Genomic DNA, 22,811 nt, shown 5'->3' on the forward strand with positions numbered 1-22,811 from the left:
TTTTTGATGATGGGGAACAGGTCCCTTATAGTCTACATTAATACCCTGCGAGCCACCAAAAAGATGTGTGGCAGGGGGTGCAGCACCAGGAGGAAAGGGTAAGGGATGAGGGGGTTAGGGTTTTTCAAATGGAAGGGGAAAGGTGGGGGGAACCTGAAAAAATATATATAAATATAATCATATAACCATGCGCAGTCGCTATCTCGTAGGTTAATACTTATTATGTCGAGCCGACTAGTGGGGGATTTCGATTACAAGCATTCTGGGAAGGCATGATTCTCGTGAGGCATAAGATAATAAGTGAAATAAAACAATCCTAATTGATCTATAAGTAATTTTTATCAGTTTTCGCATGACACATACGTTGGACTGCACTGCCAAATTGTGTAACACTAGTTCATTACGCTGGCATGATATTATCAACATCTACATCAATACCCTACGATACACCAAAAAGATGTGTGGCAGAGGGTGCAGCACCAGGAGGAAAAGGTAAGAGATGAGGGGGTTAGGGTTTTTCAAATGGAAGGGGAAAGGTGGGGGGAACCTGCAAAACAAATAAATAAATATAATAGGATAACCATACGCAGTCGCTACCTTGTAGGTTGATACTTATTATGTCGAGCCGACTAGTGGGGGATTTCGATTGCAAGCATTCTGGTCTCTTATTGTTCTTGGTAAAAATGACCATTTAAACCCGTCAGTCTTGCAGTCTATCTCTCTAATCTTATATTCGTGATCCCTCCGCCCGTAATACGTTGGGGTTCGTATTATGTTCTTGATGCCATCGGAAAAGGACCCATCTTTAAATGTTTTTAATAAGTTTAATCTATATTGTAAACGCCGCTGTGTAAGGGAATCCCAGCCTAAATTTTCTTGCGATGTAGGTACGCTACTGCGTTGGTCATAAAAATTTTTGGCAAATCTAGCCCCCCTCCGCTGAACTCGATCTAATTCTGAAATCAAATTTATCTCTTGAGGATCCCATATACTGGCAGCACACTCTAGGTGGGGCCTGACTAGGGCAAGAAAACATCGTTCCTTCACTTTGTCGTCGCATTTACCCAGGACTCTTTTTACAAATCCCAATTTTTTATTAGCACGACCGCATATTTCTCGTATGTGCTTTCCCCAGGACAGATCGTGAGTAATTGTTACACCCAAGTATTTAAAGGAATCTACCCTCGCGATTTCTGTTTGTTTCACTTTGTAACTAAATGGGAGGGAATTACTCCTTTCCCAAAAATGTATTACTATGCATTTTTGCAAATTTAATTCCAATTGCCATGTATCGCACCAAGTCTGTTGTCCTAACACCCCCCGCCACACGCCCTTGCGGCGGCTTGCGGGGTATTAAGTAGATGTAGAAGTCTGAATTGCATTTAGGTCGTTAGCTAACGTGACTCTGTCTTCGCAACTTCGAATGTCCCCATAAATCACAATCAATCGATTCCTAGTCGATCCCTTTCATTTCCTGAAGTTTAACCTGAAAAATAGACGGTCAGGAAAACAAAGCGATATCAATAGAAATTTCGCGCGAAGCGCAAAAAGGTCCAAACCGAGTCGGAGGGAGGGGATTGGGGTTGGGAATCGCGTGAAGGGAATTGGCCGGAGGGGGATTAGTGAGCTAATCCGCCGGGGCCCATGCTGACTTATCGCGGCGCACGGCTGCGAGAACTCGAGATATTCGCGCGTTTGTGAGGTCGCGCCACTGAGGACGAGTTCGCATGCCCGCTCAGTTGGCGGCCCGTGTGAGAGGGAGCGCGTGTGAGTCAGCGCCCCGCGGTCTTCTCTTCCCGACGCCACTGCGACCGGGTTAGTCATCGAGAAATTGTTTCGTTGCCTATTTAAGAAAATTGATTAAATAAACGCAGCGTAAAACATCAGTTTAGGGAATTTTAATGAGTAATTTAATTTGGTTGGCATTCCCATTTTTATTTAGTAGCCTGCTACCTAGGACATTGTTTTGATGGACACAAACGTAACAGCACCACAAGTCTTGGCCTATTCTTAAGACGCAACTTGACCCAACAGTAATATAAGCCTTTTTTTTAAATTCCTTGTACTTCCTTCCCCCGTTCATTCCGTCCAACATTTTAAGGCTTTTCCTGTCCTTTCCTCGTTTGACTAAAGTTGTCCCCTCTATCACAATCTTTAACATCCCATCGTCAAGCAAAATACTCGGCATCCACGTTTCTTGCCTCATTCGGATTTCTACCGCCTCCGTCCTCCTCCGTCTTTCTTCAACGTCCATGTTGCTTCACTTCAATGTCCACCATGCTTATTTCGCTTTATTTTTAACCCGTCTCAATTTAATATTTAACTCTTTGTACCTCCTCCTACCTATCTCTGTGCTTAAATTCTTCCATTTTGTAATCTCATCTATCTTCCTAATCATCTCGTCCGTACTCCATGGTTTCTTGCTCTTTTCCTATTAATAGTTCCTATAGTTTCTATTACGGTCTTTGTTATCTCTTTTTTGATATGTTCCCATTTTCTCATTTGTGATGTTCTCTACAGCCTCCTGATACTCCTCCCTTAGCAATCCAGTTAATTATTCTACGAGTACGTTCCGTTTCCTTGACTACCTACCGCGCTTCATCTATTTGAATGGGGCAATACACTTTATGGCCACTAAATTGTGATCAGAGTTCGTCACAGCTCTCGAGAGGCTGTGAGAATTGAGTACACTGTTTATAAATCTGTGCCTAACCATAACATAATCTATATTGGAGAACATATTGTACCTATTTCTTTGAAACACGCCTGAACGTATTATTAGTATAACAACTGACGAGGGCTTGAGTGACCATAAAGCAGTTGATATCAACTTGAACATAGAAATAGAAAACATTGTTAAACCAAAAAGAAAAATTTATAATTACCATAAAGCAGACTTTGAAACTTTTGCCAATCAATTAAACTCTTCACTACCCGAGTTCAAAATCCGCTTAAGTCATGCCAACGTGGATGACATTTGGACAGAATTTGTCAATATTATGCAAAAAGGCATCATAGATTTCATCCCTACAAAATACGTTTAAGCAAATTGTGACCCCAGGTGGTACAATAAAAACGAAGAAGGAAAGCCCTTCGAAAGCAGAGAATGCTACACTCTGGGGTAAGGAGGGCAGGCGTGAACACATCATCTACATCTACAGCTACATAATACCCCGCAAGCCGCCGCAAGGGCGTGTGGCGGGGGGTGTTAGGTCACCAACCGTAAAAAGGAACAATACCAAATGCAAAACAACAACGTGGAAAATTACACCCACAGGAGCGCACACACTTATGCAAAAATCCCTTCATCCAACACTCATACAAACACATATACCGCAAAACAACAAAAAACTGCACCCCAGGATGCAGCACGAAAGCCATCCTCCAACACGCAAGCTAGGACACAACAATCAAGAATGTGAAACACTACTACCACATGAAATGCACCACAAACACTCTCCCCCCCCCCCAAGGAGACTGTGAAAGGCAGGGAATGCGACCCAACGTTGAAGGTAGCAGGAATTTCCCCCGCCGGAGAGGGACGAGGGATTGAAAGGGAGACTTAAAAACAGATGAACAGAATCATCCCCTGAGAATAAACAATTATGGGACACGTTTAGATCCTCTAAAATTGAAACCAGAACACAATTACGTAGCGCCTTACTAGACTTTAAACGTAAAGTACTTTGCGAGCACTTGGACACTGGCCCCAAAGCTTTCTGGTCATATGTTATGGAAGTAAATGGGAGTAAACAAACCGTGGCTTGCTTAAGGGATTGTAACAATGTAATTCATACAGACAGTGAGGGTAAAGCTAACATCCTAAATTCATTCTTCCAAAGCGTTTTCACGAACAATGTTACCACCGCATATCTCCAAGAACCAATACATACTCAACCCATGGAAAAATAACAGCGGACCAACAAGGAATTCTCAAATTGCTTAATGAGATTAAACCCAACAAATCCCAGGGTCCCGAAAATATATCAGCTAGGGCGATAAACCATTTAGCTCCAAACATTGCCCCGTATCTTGAATTCATCTTTAACAAATCCCTCACAGAGTGCAAAGTACCTAAGATTTGAAAAACCGCGCAAATAATGCCTATTTTTAAGTGGTGACGGGCAGGACCCCAGTAATTACAGACCTATATCTCTCACTTCCATCTGTTGCAAAATCTTAGAGCACATATCTGTCAGTTCAATAATGAGACACTTTGAAAATATTAACTTTTTAAGTGACAATCAACACGGATTCAGGAAAACTCGCTCCTGCGAAACCCAATTAGGATTATTTACACATGACTTACATTATTGGGTGAGAGAGGTAGGCAAGTGGATGCGATCTTTAGATTTTCGAAAGGCATTTGATAAGGTTCCCCATGGTAAACTCATTCATAAATCAAAGGTCGCGGGTTTAAACAAGGGCGCAATAAATTGGGTTAAAGATTTTCTTTCAAAGCGGGAACAGAGAGTAGTCCTTGATGGCGCTAGTTCCGACAGCGTTCGAGTCACGTCGGGGGTACCTCAGGGAAGTGTGATCGGGCCGTTGCTTTTCTTGATTTTTGTTAACGATTTGAACCGCGAAGTGAAAAGTAAAATTAGGATGTTCGCGGATGACACGGTGATCTATCGGGAGATATCTGGGGATGAGGATCGTTTTATTCTAGAGCAGGATTTAGATTGCATTACTACATCTACATCTACATAATACCCCGCAAGCCGCCGCAAGGGCGTGTGGCGGGGGTTGTTAGGTCACCAACCGTAAAAAAGAAAAATACCACATGCAAAAAAAATAACACGGAAAATTACACCCACAGCAGCGCACACACTCATGCTCAAATCCCTTCATCCAATACTCATGCAAACACATATACCGCAAAACAACTAAAAAACTGCACCCCATGATGCAGCACGAAAGACATTCTACAACACGGAAGCCAGGATCAATCAACTACTGCTAGGTCACCTCCAGCTAATTTGTAAGCAAATCCCGTTGATCTTTTAAAGAAATTTACCACTGAACATTTATTATAATTTAGAGTCAATCCCCAGTTGGAACACCATTTAGTAATGCAATCTAAATCCTGCTCTAGAATAAAACGATCCTCATCCCCAGATATCTCCCGATAGATCACCGTGTCATCCGCGAACATCCTAATTTTACTTTTCACTTCGCGGTTCAAATCGTTAACAAAAATCAAGAAAAGCAACGGCCCGATCACACTTCCCTGAGGTACCCCCGACGTGACTCGAACGCTGTCGGAACTAGCGCCATCAAGGACTACCCTCTGTTCCCGCTCCGAAAGAAAATCTTTAACCCAACTTATGGCGCCCTTATTTATACCCGCGACCTTTAATTTATGAATGAGTTTACCATGTGGGACCTTATCAAATGCATTTTGAAAATCTAAGAAGATGGCATCCACTTGCCTACCTCTCTCACCCGATAAAAGTAAATCATGTGTAAATAATCCTAATTGGGTTTCGCAGGAGCGAGTTTTCCTGAATCCGTGTTGATTGTCACTTAAAAAGTTAATATTGTCAAGGTGTCTCATTATTGAACTGACAATTATGTGCTCTAAGATTTTGCAACAGATAGAAGTGAGAGATATAGGTCTGTAATTACTGGGATCCTCCCTGTCACCACCTTTAAAAATAGGCGTTATTTGCGCGGTTTTCCAAATCTTGGGTACTTTGCACTCTGTGAGGGATTGGTTAAATATAAATTCAAGGTACGGGGCAATGTTTGGAGCTAAATGTTTTATCACCCTAGCTGGTATATTTTCGGGACCCGGGGATTTGTTGGGTTTAATCTCGTTAAGCAATTTTAGAATTCCTTGTTGGTCCACTGTTATTTTTTCCAAGGGTGGAGTACGCATTGTTTCTTGGAGATATGCGGTGGCAACATCATTCGAGAAAACGCTTTGGAAGAATGAATTTAGGATGTTAGCTTTACCCTCACTGTCTGTATGAATTATATTGCTACAATCCCTTAAGCAAGCCACGGTTTGTTTACTCCCATTTACTTCCCTAACATATGACCAGAAAGCTTTGGGGTCAGTGTCCAAGTGCTCGCAAAGTACTTTGCGTTTAAAGTCCAGTAAAGCGCTACGTAATTTTGTTTTGGTTTCAATTTTAGAGGATCTATATGTGTCCCATAATTGTTTATTCTCAGGGGATGATGTGTTCACGCCTGCCCTCTTTACCCTAGAGTGTAGCATTCTCTGCTTTCGAAGGGCTTTTCTAACGTCTTTATTGTACCACCTGGGGTCGCGATTTGCTTTAACGTATTTTATAGGTATGAAATCTACGATTCCTTTTTGCATGAAATTGACAAATTCTGTCCAAGTTTCTTCCACGTTGACATGACTTATGCGGGTTTTGAACTCGGGTAGTGAAGAGTTTAATTGATTGGCAAAAGATTCAAAGTCTGCTTTGTGGTAATTATAAATTTTTCTTTTTGGTTTAACAATCATTTTTATTTCTATGTCCAAGTGGACATTAATTGCTCTATGGTCACTCAAGCCCTCATCAGTTGATACACTAATAATACGTTCAGGCGTGTTTGTAAGAAATAGATCCAATATGTTCTTTCCACGGGTGGGCATGCGTACTGCTTGATGGAGGGAGTTTCTTTGAACCAATTTTATCATGGAATTGCAAGATTCGCGATCGCGGGTCCCAGATTTTACTAAATGGTGTTCTAACTGGGGATTGTCATTAAATTACAATAAATGTTCAGTGGTAAATTTCTTTAAAAGATCAACGGGATTAGCATACAAATTAACTGGAGTTGACCTAGCAGTAGTTGATATGGTAAAATACCTAGGTTTTACGTTCACAAAAGACTTCAGCCTATCTCCCGATGACGCTTTGCGTTTTATCGTAGGAATTTTTTACAAAACGGGCTGCCCGGCGTTGAACCTTCTCAATTTCCCGAATGAGACCTTTTTCACTCGGATCCCACACGCTGCATGCGTATTCTAAATGAGGCCTTACAAGAGCGTGGTAACAACGTTCCTTGACCTTCGAGTCACTTTTGCCGACAATGCGTCTAATGAATCCCAATTTTTTATATGCTTGACCGCAGACTTTACGTATGTGAGTCCCCCAAGTTAAGTATTTTGTGAATGTGACACCTAGGTATTTCACCGTATCAACTACTGACAAAAGACAAGGCCAGAGTCATCTACATCATCTACATCATACCCCGCAAACCGCCGCAAGGGCGTGTGGCGGGGAGTTTTAGGTCACCAACCGTAAAAAGGAAAAATACCACATGCAAAAAATCAACACGGAAAATTACACCCACAGCAGCGCACACACTCATGCAAAAATCCCTTCATCCAATACTCATGCAAACACATATACCGCAAAACAACTAAAAAACTGCACCCCATGATGCAGCACGAAAGCCATCCTACATGTGGTAGTGATGTTTCAATTTCTTGCTTGTTGTGTCCTGGCTTCCGTGTTGTAGAATGTCTTTCGTGCTGCATCATGGGGTGCAGTTTTTTAGTTGTTTTGCGGTATACGTGTTTGCATGAGTGTTGGATGAAGGGATTTTTTCATGAGTGTGTGCGCTCCTGTGGGTGTAATTTTCCACGTTGTTGTTTTGCATGTGGTATTGTTCCTTTTTACGGTTGGTGACCTAACACCCCCCGCCACACACCCTTGTGGCTGCTTGCGGGGTATTATGTAGATGTAGATGAATCTATCTGATGCGTTTCTGAGTCACCTGGCGTTTTCCATGCATGTCGTTTTCCATGCCTTTTGCGTTGCCTAAGGCAAGTTAAATTCAAGCCGATAATATTAACGTAAACCGAATATTTAAATACTTTCCCTTCCAAAATCCAAAATATTACAGTAATTACTTCTTGACAACAAATAATAGAATCTAATTTCATTTTTGTCTGGAAATCGTGATTTAGTGCAACATTAGTTTTCAAATACATGACTTACTTTGCATGACAGATTTTGAAACAGAGTAAAGGATTTCTCATATCCATTAAAATTATTAAACTAATTGCTTACTTCATTTTGTAACAACAATATTTTATCAAAACAACGGCTAGCACATTGGGTAAACTCTGTGGACATAATTTTCCATCTATAGTCACAGCACAAAACTGTGAGGAAATACGTTTTTTAATCTACTTTTTTTAATCCCAGTTTCAAGTGGAAATACTTAAAAATAGAAAAAAGGTCGCTCGCAAGGTTTAACCCTTTTAGTTTAGTTTTACATTCAGACAATTCAAAATTTCGCTTATATACGTTTAATAAATCAATTAGAGGAAATAATTGCGGGTACTTCTGGCGGGAAATACTTAATAATGACGGAGCATCTAAATATTTGACAGCGACGGAAGGTGAAGGAAGATATGATAGTAAGTTATGGGATTGCGGTTTTGGAACATTGAATGACAGCTTGGAGGATGCAGTAGAGTTCTCCAGGACACAGCGGAAAATCAGAGCGAACACTTGCTTTAAAAACCACATTGCATGGATAAGGGCATGGGATTCAGACAGAGATCAACTTAACTCTATCATGTTTAGGCACATATTTAGGAGCCTAAACCCTAAGAAACCTCCCAAAGTTGCATACCAAGCGGTTTCAAAAACAGCCTACGTTGGGCATTTCCGATCTCGATATTCGATGGTATCCGGTGTGGTTGCGGTTTTTGACCGTTCTTCACGTGCGTCATTTTCGATTGATATGCGACCACGTTTAAATTCATCTGCCCACTTTTTAACGGTTGATATTGAAGGTGCAGGGTCCCCGTACACTTTTGTCAACACCATATAAATTTTATCACGGTTTAGTTTAATCCATCCATAACGAAAAATTTTATGACCATCGAAATTGTTCCATTTTATCGAAAAACACGAAAGACGTCTACTGCAACAATACGTGTAAACACACTAGAAGATAGAACAAGTTGAAGTTTATCTTACCAACTAATGACACACGCACCCAGGCAGGAATCATAAATATTCGCCGATTGGAATGCCACCTCTGTCTCTGGCCGAGTACTTTCCACCTTACACTTCGTGTTAGAGAGGCATAGAAGAACTAGAGATGATAATGAAAGCCTGTAATGAATTTTTAAAACGACCTAAATTTGCGCAAGATCAAGCTTTTTTTGAACCAGTCAGCCAAGGATTTTCAAGCATTGCTGAGTACATTGGGAAATCGGCGAGGGAGAATTAATGTGGACAGAAAAAGGCTGTGTTGTTTTTCAGAGAGAGGAAAGCAAGGTTAAATATTGAAATATACAAATGCCATCAACCGGAGCACATGGAACAGTTGACCTATCGCGCAAATGCTTCGGACTGAAATGGTCAAAGTAATTGGGACATAGAAATAAGTATTGCAAAGATCACAAGGAGAATTCATGACAGGGTAAAGGTTCGTTAACTTTGACATGGAGCGTGGTTTTGTACGGCGCGGAAACATTTGCATGATCGGCGAATGAGGACCATAAACGTACAGTGGAGGATTTTGAAATGTGGGTTTGGAGAAAGTGGGAAAAGAGAAATTGACAGAAAGGTAATTGAACAAGGCATGGTGGAAGATGGGAGGGGGTTTTTGGGAGGAAACCAAAGGAGGCAGGAAAGATAGGTGGAGAGCATTTTGATTGGCAATTGGATGTTTAAGACTGTGGAAGAGGGAAGAACACTAGGCAAGCGAGGAAGGAGCAATCAAAGAATGGGCACTCTCTCTCAATTCATGGAGAATCTCTCACTTCTTCCTCACTTGGCTAAGTTAATCGTGTCTTTTCTCAAACCTCAGAAACAGAGGAAAAAAATATCAGTTTTAAGGGTGCTGACAGAACTTAAGTACAGAAAAATGGAATATTCTTACCCATGAAAGAAAGCAACGGTAACTGGTTAGAGGATAGCACATTTCTTCTGCAATAGAAGCTCAAATAAGAAATTAGGTTGACTTTTTGAAACACGCAACGCAAGTGGATGAACTGATCTTAACGATAAAAAAATCTTAATTTATGCTAAGAATTGCAAGAATTTACCGCCAGAGCAATATCTAATTATTTACATTGAAAGCGCACATTATACATTGCTGAACTAACAATCGAAATTGCGCGTCCTAATAAAATCGGCATTCATTTGCCAGGACTAAATACCGCTTACTTGAAAGAACTGTTGCCGTTAATGAACGCTTATTAAGTAATAATTAGATGTCACAGAACTTCGCGGAATCATTACTTATTTTACTGGATATTTAGGATTTTTATAGCTCATTAGAGGTACTAATCATTGCTAGTGTTAACTTTTCTCATTTGGCTAGTATATATATATTCATAACTTACGAAATATCAATCTCTGTCTATACTTATTTGATTTTAACGGACAACTAATGCTGATATTAATTTAACATAGTTCATTATTACTTTTACTGTCACCATTTATGAACATATTGATTCCTTCATTTATTAAGACATCAATATGGATGAATACAACTTTGCCGGTTTGAATTCCATGATTGATAATGGAAGAGTGAGTTCTCTGAGTGCTAAGAGAAGAAATTCACTGACTAGAAATACGAAATTGCCAATAGAACTTGATGCCGCTTTTCTTAACGAATTCATGAGGGAACTTGCTGTAATGAAAATTAAGTATCCATTTCTGACACAATCACAAATTCAGGGTCGAACACTTGACAAGTTTTGTATACCTAACTTAATGGGAAAACCGTACAAGTAGGTGGTCTTCTAGTTATTTTCCTTGAATGCATTTTTATATTTGTCACTATCTAATGAGATTTATTTTGTAGGAAACATAAATCTGGTGCAGTTACCATGTGTACCATTCACTATGCTATACAGACAGTGAAGAAGTCTCTGAGTGAAAAAAAAATTCATTCAGGTAGGACAAAAATTGGAAACCAGAGAAGGCATACCATTCATGGAAGTTATTTTCCGATTGATATCACCATTAATAAAATTATTGGAAGTAGGAACTCAAAAGTTTCAAAGAAACTGTTTGATAACTTCACTTTGTACTCTGAAAACATGGAGGATGACAATTATAGCATTCAAGAATCAGATACTGATGATAGTGGATTGGAAAACTTTAATCCAGAAATTCAAAACCATACCTTTGAATTGAATTTCATGAATAAACCAAATGAAGAAATCAAGCCAATGAAGACATATGAAAAAGTAAAACTCTGTACTTCCTATAGCAATGGCTTATCGAAGAAAAAAGAACAATGTTACCAGCAGGGGAATTCGAACAAATCAACTGAGGACTCTTCCAAATTCTTAAAGGCATTAGTGGTTCCTGAAGGGGAAATATCTAAAATTAATTTAACATCAGACCAAGATGTAGATGAATTAGATGACGTAAATGAAGACTTGCAGAGTAACATTGCCACTGATGGAGATATCGTGGAAAATTCTGTTGGCACAATAGATGGAGCTTCTCACTTTGATGAAAGCCAAAAGATGCTTTCTGAAAGTGCTCAGCAAAATACCAGCATCTCTTTTGTTTCAGAAGGGTCAGGAATCAGAAATAAAACTGTTTTTATTTCTTCTGATATGCCCAAGAGAAGAAAGAAAGTTAGTATCTCTAACCAACAAGTGAAAGGAAAAGTAAACCATCATTCACATGGCAAAAAGAACAAGCAATCAATCTCTCAGGTTTCCTTGGAGTACTTAGAAAATATTTCGGCTGACTCTTCCCTTTCTACCATTGATGGGAATGATTTTAATCCTGGTTATTTATGCGGTGTGATGTGCTTGTTAACTCCAAGGCCACAGATGCCATTAATAAAAGTGAATCTTTCAGTAAGTATATTTACCCATCTAAAATTTGTTGCATTTATTTTCCCTATTTTACCTAATTTTATTAATAGAATGACAATGTGAGAACAATTTTTCCTTAGCAGAAATTTGGCTTTTAGTGGCTTTAACATTGAGAATTTCCTAGTATCAATTTTTATTCCTGATAAATGTGTTAGTCAGTAGCTGAATACCTTCAATTTTCTGTCAAAAGATAAGTACTTTTGGGTGAAACTTTGCGGAAGCATTATTTAATCAAAGAAATGTCAGGCATAATACTGTCTCGTACTGTTTCAAATAAATGTGACCAGTTGCACATAAATAAGGCATCTGATGGCATGTGCCTTGTTAAGTTGCAACCCGTCACATTTATTTAAATAGATGTGTTGAAAAGTACTGTATCTTTCACTACTTGAAAAGATAAGTTGGTTGGAACCACTGAAGTAGGTCCTTCTTTGCTTTTTATTAATTAATTATAATCTCAGTTTATTTTCTTGAAGTACATTACTGCTAATGTGTTTTAAATCTTGAATTAACTTTACCTATTCAGTTTATAGATACAGATCCATGTTTAATATAAGTTCCTCCTGCACACAAAGAATAATCTGTAGCTCTTTTTTGTCAATCTGTTTAGCTTCCATAGAATATTTCACTTACACGTATGATAGTATGACTAACTATTAAATCCTCAGCTGGAATAAAAATGTCTGCCCCCGAAAAGTTGTATTCTATATAGATTTCAGAGAAATCAACCAATAAATTTGCATTTAAAGCTGAAAGAGTAACTTTAAAATGAGCACATTACATATTTATTATTTTTTAAGAACATAAGCTCTATTTTCGAAATATTTAAAAGAAGATCGCTCTGTTAGGAAGCAGCCAAGCTAACTAATAGATTATATAACTGCATACACAAATCATTAGATGCATGGATGTGAATAAACGGTTATATTAATGTTTAAATTGTCACTCCTATTCAAGAGAACCTTGAGTTCTTAATTTTCTTATGATCAATTCTCATTCCACACTTCCCCTCACATCTCAGTCATGCTGGTTCTTTAATGTACTCAGAAATGGCTGCAATTCCTTTATTGACTGGTTAACTAAGCTTGATTATCTACAAATCTGATTAAATGATTTCCCTACCAATGAATTCCTGCCTCCAGGCCATTCCATGCCTCTCTAACCATGTCCCCTGCTGAAAGGCATTGTTGATACCTGACAGCCTTGTGTTACCACCTGCTTAACATTGCCCATCCTAATTCTCTGTCCATTACTCACATTTCTGCCGTCTGAGACACATACAGGTTTCAGATAAGTTGCCTCTCTCTCCATTGTTATTTATTATGTTCTCCATTATTGTCTCCAACCTAATATCTTCTGTCATATGTTCATTTGTTGTGCCCAATTTAATCTGTCAAAAGACCTTCTCAACTCAACTGCCAAAGGAAACAAATATCATCTGATTATAATATATCCTCCCATCAGTCACTTACGGTGTTTCTCTACCCCATTTTAACCAAAACTTATTTTCCCTTATCATTTGTCCTCTCCTTTATCATTTTGATGATGAACCCAAGTACCTTAGATGTATGGAGAATGAGACTTGTCTTTGCATTATTCTGCTTTTCCTTTTTGGGGATGAAAGGGATAGGTGCATTGGCTAGTGAAGTTACTGGATTTCCAGATAGTATAGCTATGAAACACATTCCTAAAATAATGAAATGGTTTGACTACCTTTTCAACACAGATGCTTCTAACCATTCTTGTAACTGGTATCATTTTTTGCACTTTTAAGCCTTCCCCAGGTGCCCTACATGTGGTCAGCAAACCTGCAGAAAGATGGACAACGCAAAATCCATCATTTGCCATGCTCCACTGGGGCTAACCTAATTCAACTCTTATAACACCCTAAATGAGTGGAAGTGAGGCTTGAGTCGTATTACTTCAGTACTACATTCTGCCTCAAATGTAGCTAAATTTGGTTAGTGGATTTTCATATCCTGACATCCTTCTCAAAGAATACGAAATATACTGGATTTTTGGGTACTTCAAAAGTAACTAGTGCCATAAAGAATAATTATTGATCTTAGTATTTTTCCAGGTAATTGGAGTCATTCCTCATGCAAAATTTCCTCTTCAATTTACAATTCAATATGGTTGAATGGGTATTAATCATTGTTACATTTTCTTATGTGAACTGCAAAATAGCATGAATTATTGATTGAATTATAGCATGCTTCAAGAATATTATTTCCTAGTTCATTATATAAAATGAAATTGTTTAGTCAGCAGCCTTTTATAACGAGTGTATCTCCTGATCAAATGCATATTTGCTTTCAAATATAAAATTATACATATCATATTTGGGCAATTTATTTAATGGGCTATGAAGTAATGTTAATGGCGGTGGAAAGAGAGCGTTTCACATACCTGGGATCATCCTTTTAAGTGGATTAAATAACCATCTGAAGCCAGCCTTTTCTCAGACTGCTTCCCCTCCTCCATTTGAATTATGCAGCCAATCCCTTTTGTGCTTCATCTGCCCATTTCACCCTAGACAACCCAATCTGGCCACATGCAGTTCCTTAGGCGACAGTTAAGAAAGCATGGATTGAGTATTTCATAAAATAACATCTCATTGTCCACGTATCAAAACTTAATCTGCCTACTCCTTCCTCAAAACTTGCCATTAGGTAGATCATCTAGGATTGTAATTACATGTGAAACTACCTGTATAAATTAAATTGTCACATTGTATTGACAGGTTTTCTCTCAGAATAAGGAACCCCTTAATAACTCACAAGAATTAACAAAGGGAAAGGAACTCACAAGGCCATTAAATCCCATTAGTAAACTGAGGAAATATAGAAAGTGCAGCGAAAGTGTACCATACAGTGACTCACTGCACAGCTCGCAATCAGAGAAAAATTCAAATTCAGGCGAAAGCCCAATGAGTGAAATGAATGAAGAGGAGAATGAATCTTGCTGTACACCAAACAGCTATGGAATGAGAAAATCTTCCTGTAGCTCAAGAGAAAGCTATACTAGCAGGCACAATGGCAGATTTTCACCGCATATCATACAAGTGTGTACAGGAAAAACAAAAGATCGACTATTGTGGAAAAACTTAATTAGCACTTTTGAAGCATGCGCCCCATAACATGGACTTCTGGCTTCTTTTCCACAGATGCATTCAAGTCAAGGGACTGACAGTGAAAGCCCTCTTGAAGATTGTGATGTAGAAGAAGCAAGGAATTCCAATTATTCAACGACTGATGATTTTGGAGAGATTAGAGGCAACTTTTCACCTCAAAATGCTACCATACAGCATTTTACAAGCAATTCCAGTTATACATTATCACCTTCTTTACTCCCACAACAAAGTGCTCAATTATCCCCAAGAAAGATAAATGTCACAACTGCAGAAGAGACGAGAAGTCCAGTAAGATTTTAGCTAATTTAACCTTATTTAAGGATTAACAAAGTCATTTTACATTTGAATAACAATCGCATTTTTCCTTCAATTTTCCTCAGGTAAATACTGCAAGTAGTGGTAGTATGGATGGATATTTTTTGGCTAATTTATTTGATGAATATACCGATCAACCTGTTAGGCGCACCTTAAGGTATGGACTTAGTGCACGGAAATAAAATAAATTTTGTAGACATATCAGTGCACTGTGCTGAGAAAATCATTTAAAAATTACTTATAGGTCATTGTTGGACCATCATGAAGAAGGCGATGGCGCAATGATTAAGGAATAAATATCATCCACTGCAATGGCAGATTCTGGTAGTTGATGGAAGGTATTAATCCTATGCACAAAAAGTCATTGCCACTTCTTATACTGTGAGTAATTAGAAACAGAGCCACATTTTACATTTGTAATTACATTTATTAAAAATAAAACAAAAATGACACCTTGTTATCGCTCCTCAAATAATTACACTTTCTATTTTTATTAAATCTATTTTTTGGATGACCCAAAGCCTGAAAATCCCATAATAGCAGAAAGCTCTGGATCTTGATCAGCTCCTCCATCCACCTCATCCAATTTACGTTTCTTCTCTTTCCTCTTTTCTTTACGGTACTCTTTCAGCTTTTCCTCCTAAATGTGAGCATAAACATTTATTGAGTTATAAAGATGGACTTTTGCTCTAAGTTAGTCGTGCATATTTAATGGCACCAGTGTGCCATTAAATATGCACGACTAATAGTATTTGATTACTTTAAATTTGGACCCTTAGATTAGGATTGAGTTTCAGAGCTGGCCAAAGTTGAACGTGAGCTTTCATTTAGTTTCTAACAAGATAGGATTATATGAATTTACATTTACAAAGTTATCAAAATATTGCATTCGGAAAAATTCTAAGTAGTATTTCAACAATTTGAAAAGCATTTTGTTTATTGAGCCTTGGTCAAAAAACTGTAAAAGTTTCCGGATGGAATAATAATAAAAAAAAACAGAATTTTATCGATAACATGTGTTTTATAATCAACAATTAGCACTACCCACAAAAAATTGTTTTAAAAACCACAAAAGTCAGTAATTCATTCTTCCCCAACAATGCATGTTAATAAGCAGAGAGTAATGAAAGAGTGTTTGGCAAGTATGGAGTATGGCAATGGCACAAAATCCAAGTTGCTCAACATGCTCCAACACTTAGAAACAGTCAGTGAGTAAGTATTCAGCCAGAGTGAGAGTAAGATGCAGGCATCTCATTTCTGCACACTCACTTCACGCTTAGTATTCAAAAGATCATCAATACGAGACACATTTTCATCACTTTTGCTGGTTTAACGCCATCCAGAGTAGGATTCATCATCCACCTCTTCTCACTGCCCCTCTTGAACCACTTCAACCACCTTGAAACTTGAGAATACATCAAAATCAGAGTCCCTGTAGGTTTGCTGAATCATTTGGTGTCGGCAAGATATCTGTTGAGTTTTTTACAGAACTTGATTGAGTACCATTGTTCCAGTTTTGACTCCAGTTTGCATTGTGGCACTATCAGGAGGCTCACAGAAACTGTAATCATGCAACCTTTTCCCTTTTCAAAAGCAAATAAATATTATTCCACCTGTCATTTTTGACAGCTGCAGTTAAAAAATAACATAAGAAAAAAAATAGGAATCACTTTCCATGCAGATACTGTATGAATCCAGAGTTTTTAGATTGGCGAGGATAAAATTTGAAACCTTTCCTTAGTCAATTTGACATGAAATGTCACGTCAGGGTCCAGGAGTTAAACGAGAGAGATTTGGGCTGAGTGACTGATGGGGAATGGGAAAACTGAATAAATAAAATACAGGCATTTGAATGTTGACAAGTATTATCAATACTTGAAATTGTAAACATTTAATTACTCGTTCTATCCAATGGTTCAATCAAATCAAGGATGTTGTTCATCATTTTACCGAACATCTGAGACTTTGCTGTATTGTGAATCTGGTCATTGGTTCTGATGGATCAATTTATAGAAAACATGAAAAATAACATTTTTGGAGAAAATAAAACAAAAAGATGACGTATTAAATTTCAGCCTATGATAAAATAAAACATGATTTAAAATGAAGATGAACTTCAGCAATAATTGGATTAGTGGCCGCAACTTGGCTTGATGTGGTACACATGCGTTGTGGTATACGCAATGGTTGGCAACTGCTCAGATTTCATTTGAGTTTACCAAGCATTGCATTGAAATTTTCTCCAGTGAAAGCAGTGCAATTAATCATGCAAATAATTTTTTTTCAGGATTGTACTAAAAAATCTGTCATATATCCAGAGAGGTCTTACATAGAACTGCTTCCTTATTCTTGTCGGTTTCCGTGTAAGGACTTAAGTCCCTTCATTAGCCACAGTAATATTTATCCCCAATCTGCATACCATGACTTAGTTCCAAATCCACCCTAACCAGAAGCAAGTAAGGGGCATTTTTTCACCTTTGCCGTGGACATGCATTTCCTTTAATTACATTAGGGTTATTCAAACGTTTAAATTGGCCAACCCTCTTTCTATCCCCAAAAGAGATGTTGCATGTCTTTGTTGAGTTTTATAAGAACAAAATGCCATGTGTAGCAAAAATCCGGGCCTCAAGATATGTCACCCAGACATTTCAACAAGAAAACCTAAGCATCTAGGTAAAAACAGGTTGGTATTCATACTGTTACCCTAAATCTAATTACAATTTGCCATCTTTTCAACTAAGAAAGTATCCAGGTACTGCCATATATCAGATTTTTGAAAAGATACTGGTTTATTGAAAGGTAAAATGTGAGGTGATGGAATGTGTTCAGAATTTTCTGATGCATGTAAGGTTCAGCACCATAAACTTATCTAAGCGAAGTTAACAACCTAATATGTGTTAGTGGCACATTTCTCAACATCTGTCCATATTTCTTGTTTCCAGGAATAATTGGAATTATTTCCAACCATAGCACCATTCTCTTTCATGTTTTACAGCTTCGAATTTATCGGGCTTAAATGCAGATATTTCTCACATAATCACTCAGGAAATAACTTCACACATTGCAGAGTTAATCGTCATTGCTTGACCATATAAAGTGTGAAGTAACCATTACAGACCTGATTCAAAACAGGGAGATGGTTAAAACATTTACTCACCTCCTCTCTTAATTCTTTCATTCTTTGCTCGATGTCGTATTCTTTCTTCTTTTCTTCCAACTTCTTCTTGTTTACATCAAATCTCTTTTTTACCTGATCTAAAGATGATCTTTCCACCCGCATGGACATTCCCAAATTTCTCTGATCTATTAAGAAAAGGAATTTCAGGGTTTGATTCAATGATGTAAATGATACTAAATAATTAATTCATTCAACTGCTAAGCGCACAACATACGTTTTTTTCCATTGATGTGGTCAAGAAAATTTATGGAGTCCTTGACAACACAGTCACATACATTGCAGTAATACCTTTGAAGGATGGAATAAATGTTCAATTGCATATAGGAACAACGAGTAAATGTTTACTTCAATATAGAAACAAGGAACAAATGCTCAAACAACCGCCCACATACCCTCCTGTCTGTGACGCTGGTGTGTTCTTGGTTATGACTACACTCTTCCCAAGTTTTGACTCTAAATCTACCCTGTAGTCTCTTTGGCGCAATAGATCTCTTTTAATTGGAGGTAATTTTTGTTTCGCTTTTTCCTGAGCGTCAAGTTCTTCTTGAATCCTTTCTGCTGCCAGGCGCTCATACTCGTCTCTATCCCATTTTCTTCTGTGATCTTCTGGTCTCTTAAAAGTGAAAATAAAACAAATAAGACTGGGGAAGGTCATTAATTGACTTTGTACACAACTTAGAGAAAACATCTCCAAAATTTCAAGTTCAGCCCGAGGACGAGTTAATGAAGTACTTGTAGAAAGGTCTTATATTGCACTTTCACGAGCTACAATTAGGGGAAATGTCAGCGGGTAATATATTATTGTAAATGGTAGAAATGATATCACTAATATTTTCCCCTTTGATGCAACCTTTCGTTCAAACTTTTGCCAGTACCATCCGCTCCATGGATTAGAATTTCGAGCTTGACACTAGGTATACTCAAATTTTCAGAAAACAAATACATTTCACTTAAGTAAGGACAACTTCTCCACGATAAGGTAAAACATAAGCCACCTACCGATGTCCCCGCTCTTCCAGCCATCTCAATATTAAATATTGGCGGTTACGCGTTAATTCTGTACTAAATACACTATATTCTATTCACTAAAGAGTACGGGCTTATTTATTTAGTTGAATATATTTAAGGTGCAAATATGCTCATGTGACGAATTACATCGGTGATTTATCTATAAAATTGCTTGAAGGCTAATTAACTGAATACAACAATTATCGGTAGAAAAACTATACGGTATCCTCACATATACAAACAATAGCCATTAAAACTTCAGGCGGATGTAGTTATTCAATTTTCCCATTTCTTTTGTTTTTTCCCTGGTTTTCCTCTTCGTTCTTGTCCGTAATAGCATATCAACGTATTCTAAATTGCAATGAGATATTTGTATTCGCTGTATATAATGTATTGGTTATACTAAACACTTTGGCAATAATTAATCTGATGTTTTCGCACATTAATTTTTCCTCCATGTCAGGAATCACGGTACTCAAAACGTATTCTGAGGTGAGGAGTTAACCTATTAAGCTAAGGTAAGACGCCCTCGAAATAGTTTCAAGAAATTATCAGCTGTCAAGTATTTTATTAATACCATCAGCGAACGTCCCTAGTAGTATTAGCTACTCTTGGTTGAGAGTTTCTGTAAGGTCATGCTGTAATGCAATGTGGATTCATTTAGTCTCATATTAATAGTTGATGTTAACTTTTGAAGTTGTAGCGTATGCCTTCTTTGCTGCAGATTTCATGTTAATAATGCTCAAAGATGAGCTGGATACGGAACAGCCCATTAAGGGCCAGTTTGGGTAAGCGCTCAACGCATTCGCCCCCGAAAGATTGTGACCCATTTGCTTGTTACGCCAGTTTTGGGAGACATTGGCAGCAAATTTACGACATAATAAAGAAGACACAGGTACGTCATACATTTGCAGAAAATAATATCAGTCTAATTCATGTAACCTAGCCCTTTTATTGGTTTTGTGTGATTAATAATATCTCTTTCAGCCACCCAAATATTATCCAAATCAAGATGATGTACTTAGTGTTGTTAATCACATTGATCAGATGGAAACGATCCTTTTGTTAGAGCTGAAATCTTCCGGACCTAGCAATGCTCCATCTCGCTTGGAATACCTTTTAACAGAAAACATACTTGATAAACTTTTTTTGTGGAGTCTAAGTACAGGGAAGTACATGAATGCTATGAAACAAGAGCAGTTAAAATTTTTTGAAATGCTCATTAGTAATTCTGGGCATGAACTGATTGGCCGCGAAGCAGTTGCTCGTCCTTTGCTCAAACTTCTCGACAGTTGCAACGATTGCTATCCGCCTGAGCTAGAAAAGAGGCTTGTGATATTGCTAAATCAATTATGTGTCTCCTTAATGCAGAATATAGAACTGCTAGGCATTTTCTTTACTCCAGCCACAGAGAAATACCCAGCCAAGTAAGTGCGGTTTTTTCTATGTAGTTGTCTTTTCAAGTTGCATCACTTTCCAAAGGATTCTCAATTTTTTGTTTCCAGGTTCCTTATTTTTTCGCTCCTTATACCATTCATTCATCAAGAAGGTGCGATTGGGCAGCAAGCCAGAGATGCATTATTGCTATGCATGTCAGTTTCCCAGAAGAATGAAGATGTGGGATTGTATATTGCAGAAAGCTCCAACATCTGCCAGGTATATTGCAATCCCATATTTTACACCATAGCCAATTAAAATAACCCAAATCCCAACCTTTTAAATATTCTATTGGGTTTGATTAATATGAATTTTAAAATGGTACTGAGGTAGTGAGAGTATATTAAAGGTTTCTGTAAATTAAATGTGTAAAGACAAGGTTTGCATAACCAATTTTAACCTTTTCAAACCAAGCTTTTTAAATTAAAATATGGTTAAAAAAACAAGGCAAGTTTTATGTTCTCCCCCAGCATCTTTCTGTTCCCTGTTACATGAATATTTGTCACCGAGAATATTTTAATATTCTTCTAATTTTCTTTCCCAGTTTTTGGCTACAGGACTTTGTGGTCTGTACTCACGTCTTCCAAGAAAGCTGAATATTGAAGTGGATGATTGGCATAGGCTCACCACCGACGACGTCAATGAGTTGGATGAATTGAATATGTTTATGAATTCCCTGGAATTTTGTAATGCCATAGCGCAGGCTGCTCACCCTAAGGTCAAAGCTCAACTCCTGAAGTATCTCTATCAAGGTTTCTTAGTTCCAGTTATGGGGCCAGCTCTTCTTCAGGTATGTTTCCCTATTCCTGTAATGGTTATTTGCCAATATTCCCTTCTAATATGACCTCATATGAATATTATTATTTCAGAATTTAATTAATGTAGCTAGAACACTCAGTTTTCGTTATTCGCTTCTCAATGCTCATTAATTGATTTATAATTTCACTAATAATAAAACTAAAACCTTTTGGTGCCCTGGGAACTCCTTTGAGGTTGATGTTAAATTTTTTGGAAAAAATTAAGGACCTAACAATTATTATTCATGTTTAATTGCAGTCTTAAAGTTGTTTTGAAATAGAAGTTTAAATATGTAAAAATTGAAGGTCTTGAAAATAAACTCTCACAATTTGCAATTTGATATGCACATTTTAATGTAATATTTATCATAATTTTGCAACATAAGTGGTATTTTGTGATTATTTGAAATTGTGACTAAATGGCACACTTGAGTAGAAAATTTCTAGGATCAATTTCAAAGGAATTGAGTATTACTCTAAAAATATAGGCACAAAAAAATATGAAAGAACTTCCTTCAATGAGATAACAACTTCTTTGATGTCTTTTTAACTGGTTCAGTTTATATTTGAATGAGTCCCATGAGTCATGTTCAATTTAGGTATTCATTAATTATTTGCTTGGCATTTTTAGTTTGAATAACTTTACAATTTGTGGGAGATGATAAGAAAACATGCAGTGTGCTACTTTTTGGTGTGAATTGTTTGCCTTATGGCTGTTAATTCTTAATTCATGAATGCAAAGAAACAAGTGATTTGTTTTGTTTGGTAAAATGTTTGTAATTAACTTGTAGCTTATTAATTTTGTGCTTAATACTTGGAAATCAAGTGCTCAAGTATTCCACAAGGTGTAAACTACCACTGGTGGGGTGAAGTAAGAAAAATTTGCATGGTAGGAAAAAGTTAGAAAATGACAAACCAAAAATGGGGGTGGAAAAGAATTATTTGTATGCATCTCAAGAACTCAGAAATGTCACAATTGTTAAATTTCAGTTTGACAATGAAATAATAATCCAACATAATCCTGTAGCTTGGAAATGGCAAACTAATAGTCACATCTACTGCAGCCCAAATTCTATGTGGCGTCTTATAACTGTACTTCTCCATGTTAATCAA

The 22,811-nt window shown here is 37.6% G+C and overlaps 2 protein-coding genes across 3 annotated transcripts in view; one reads left to right on the plus strand and one right to left on the minus strand.

Annotated features, from left to right (window-relative positions):
* Positions 1-15,693: 15,693 nt before the first annotated feature.
* LOC139697741 (zinc finger matrin-type protein 2-like) lies at positions 15,694-19,715 on the minus strand. The gene is made up of 5 exons (XM_071596565.1): positions 19,456-19,715; positions 18,849-19,069; positions 18,671-18,744; positions 18,436-18,581; positions 15,694-15,918 (listed from the first exon to the last, which is right to left on the minus strand). Exons 1-5 carry the CDS (start codon positions 19,477-19,479, stop codon positions 15,778-15,780), a joined length of 606 nt encoding a protein of 201 aa, XP_071452666.1. The 5' UTR covers positions 19,480-19,715; the 3' UTR covers positions 15,694-15,777.
* Positions 19,716-19,809: 94 nt separating this feature from the next.
* Positions 19,810-22,811, plus strand: part of LOC139697563 (FHIP family protein GJ17503-like) — a 23,505-nt gene continuing 20,503 nt past the window's right edge. For both annotated transcript variants that reach the window (XM_071596320.1, XM_071596321.1), the window contains exons 1-5: positions 19,810-19,982; positions 20,189-20,359; positions 20,452-20,891; positions 20,970-21,120; positions 21,446-21,691. In XM_071596320.1, the coding sequence (XP_071452421.1) occupies positions 20,213-20,359; positions 20,452-20,891; positions 20,970-21,120; positions 21,446-21,691 (984 nt within the window). In that variant the 5' untranslated portion in view covers positions 19,810-19,982; positions 20,189-20,212. The remainder of the gene's footprint in view (positions 19,983-20,188; positions 20,360-20,451; positions 20,892-20,969; positions 21,121-21,445; positions 21,692-22,811) is intronic.

This window comes from Hetaerina americana, unplaced genomic scaffold, assembly GCF_022747635.1.
Source record: "Hetaerina americana unplaced genomic scaffold, ioHetAmer1.1.p SCAF_8, whole genome shotgun sequence".
In the NCBI taxonomy this organism is placed as follows: Eukaryota; Metazoa; Arthropoda; class Insecta; order Odonata; family Calopterygidae; genus Hetaerina; species Hetaerina americana.

What these genes read in the sequence shown, in the direction of transcription:
- LOC139697741 (XM_071596565.1), bottom strand. Translation starts at nt 19,479, where the DNA reads ATGGCTGGAAGAGCGGGGACATCG. An exon ending in CTGGAAGAGCGGGGACATCG is followed by an intron (nt 19,070 to 19,455) that starts GTAGGTGGCTTA and finishes TTCACTTTTAAG; the next exon opens with AGACCAGAAGATCACAGAAG. An exon ending in CCAGCGTCACAGACAGGAGG is followed by an intron (nt 18,745 to 18,848) that starts GTATGTGGGCGG and finishes CATCCTTCAAAG; the next exon opens with GTATTACTGCAATGTATGTG.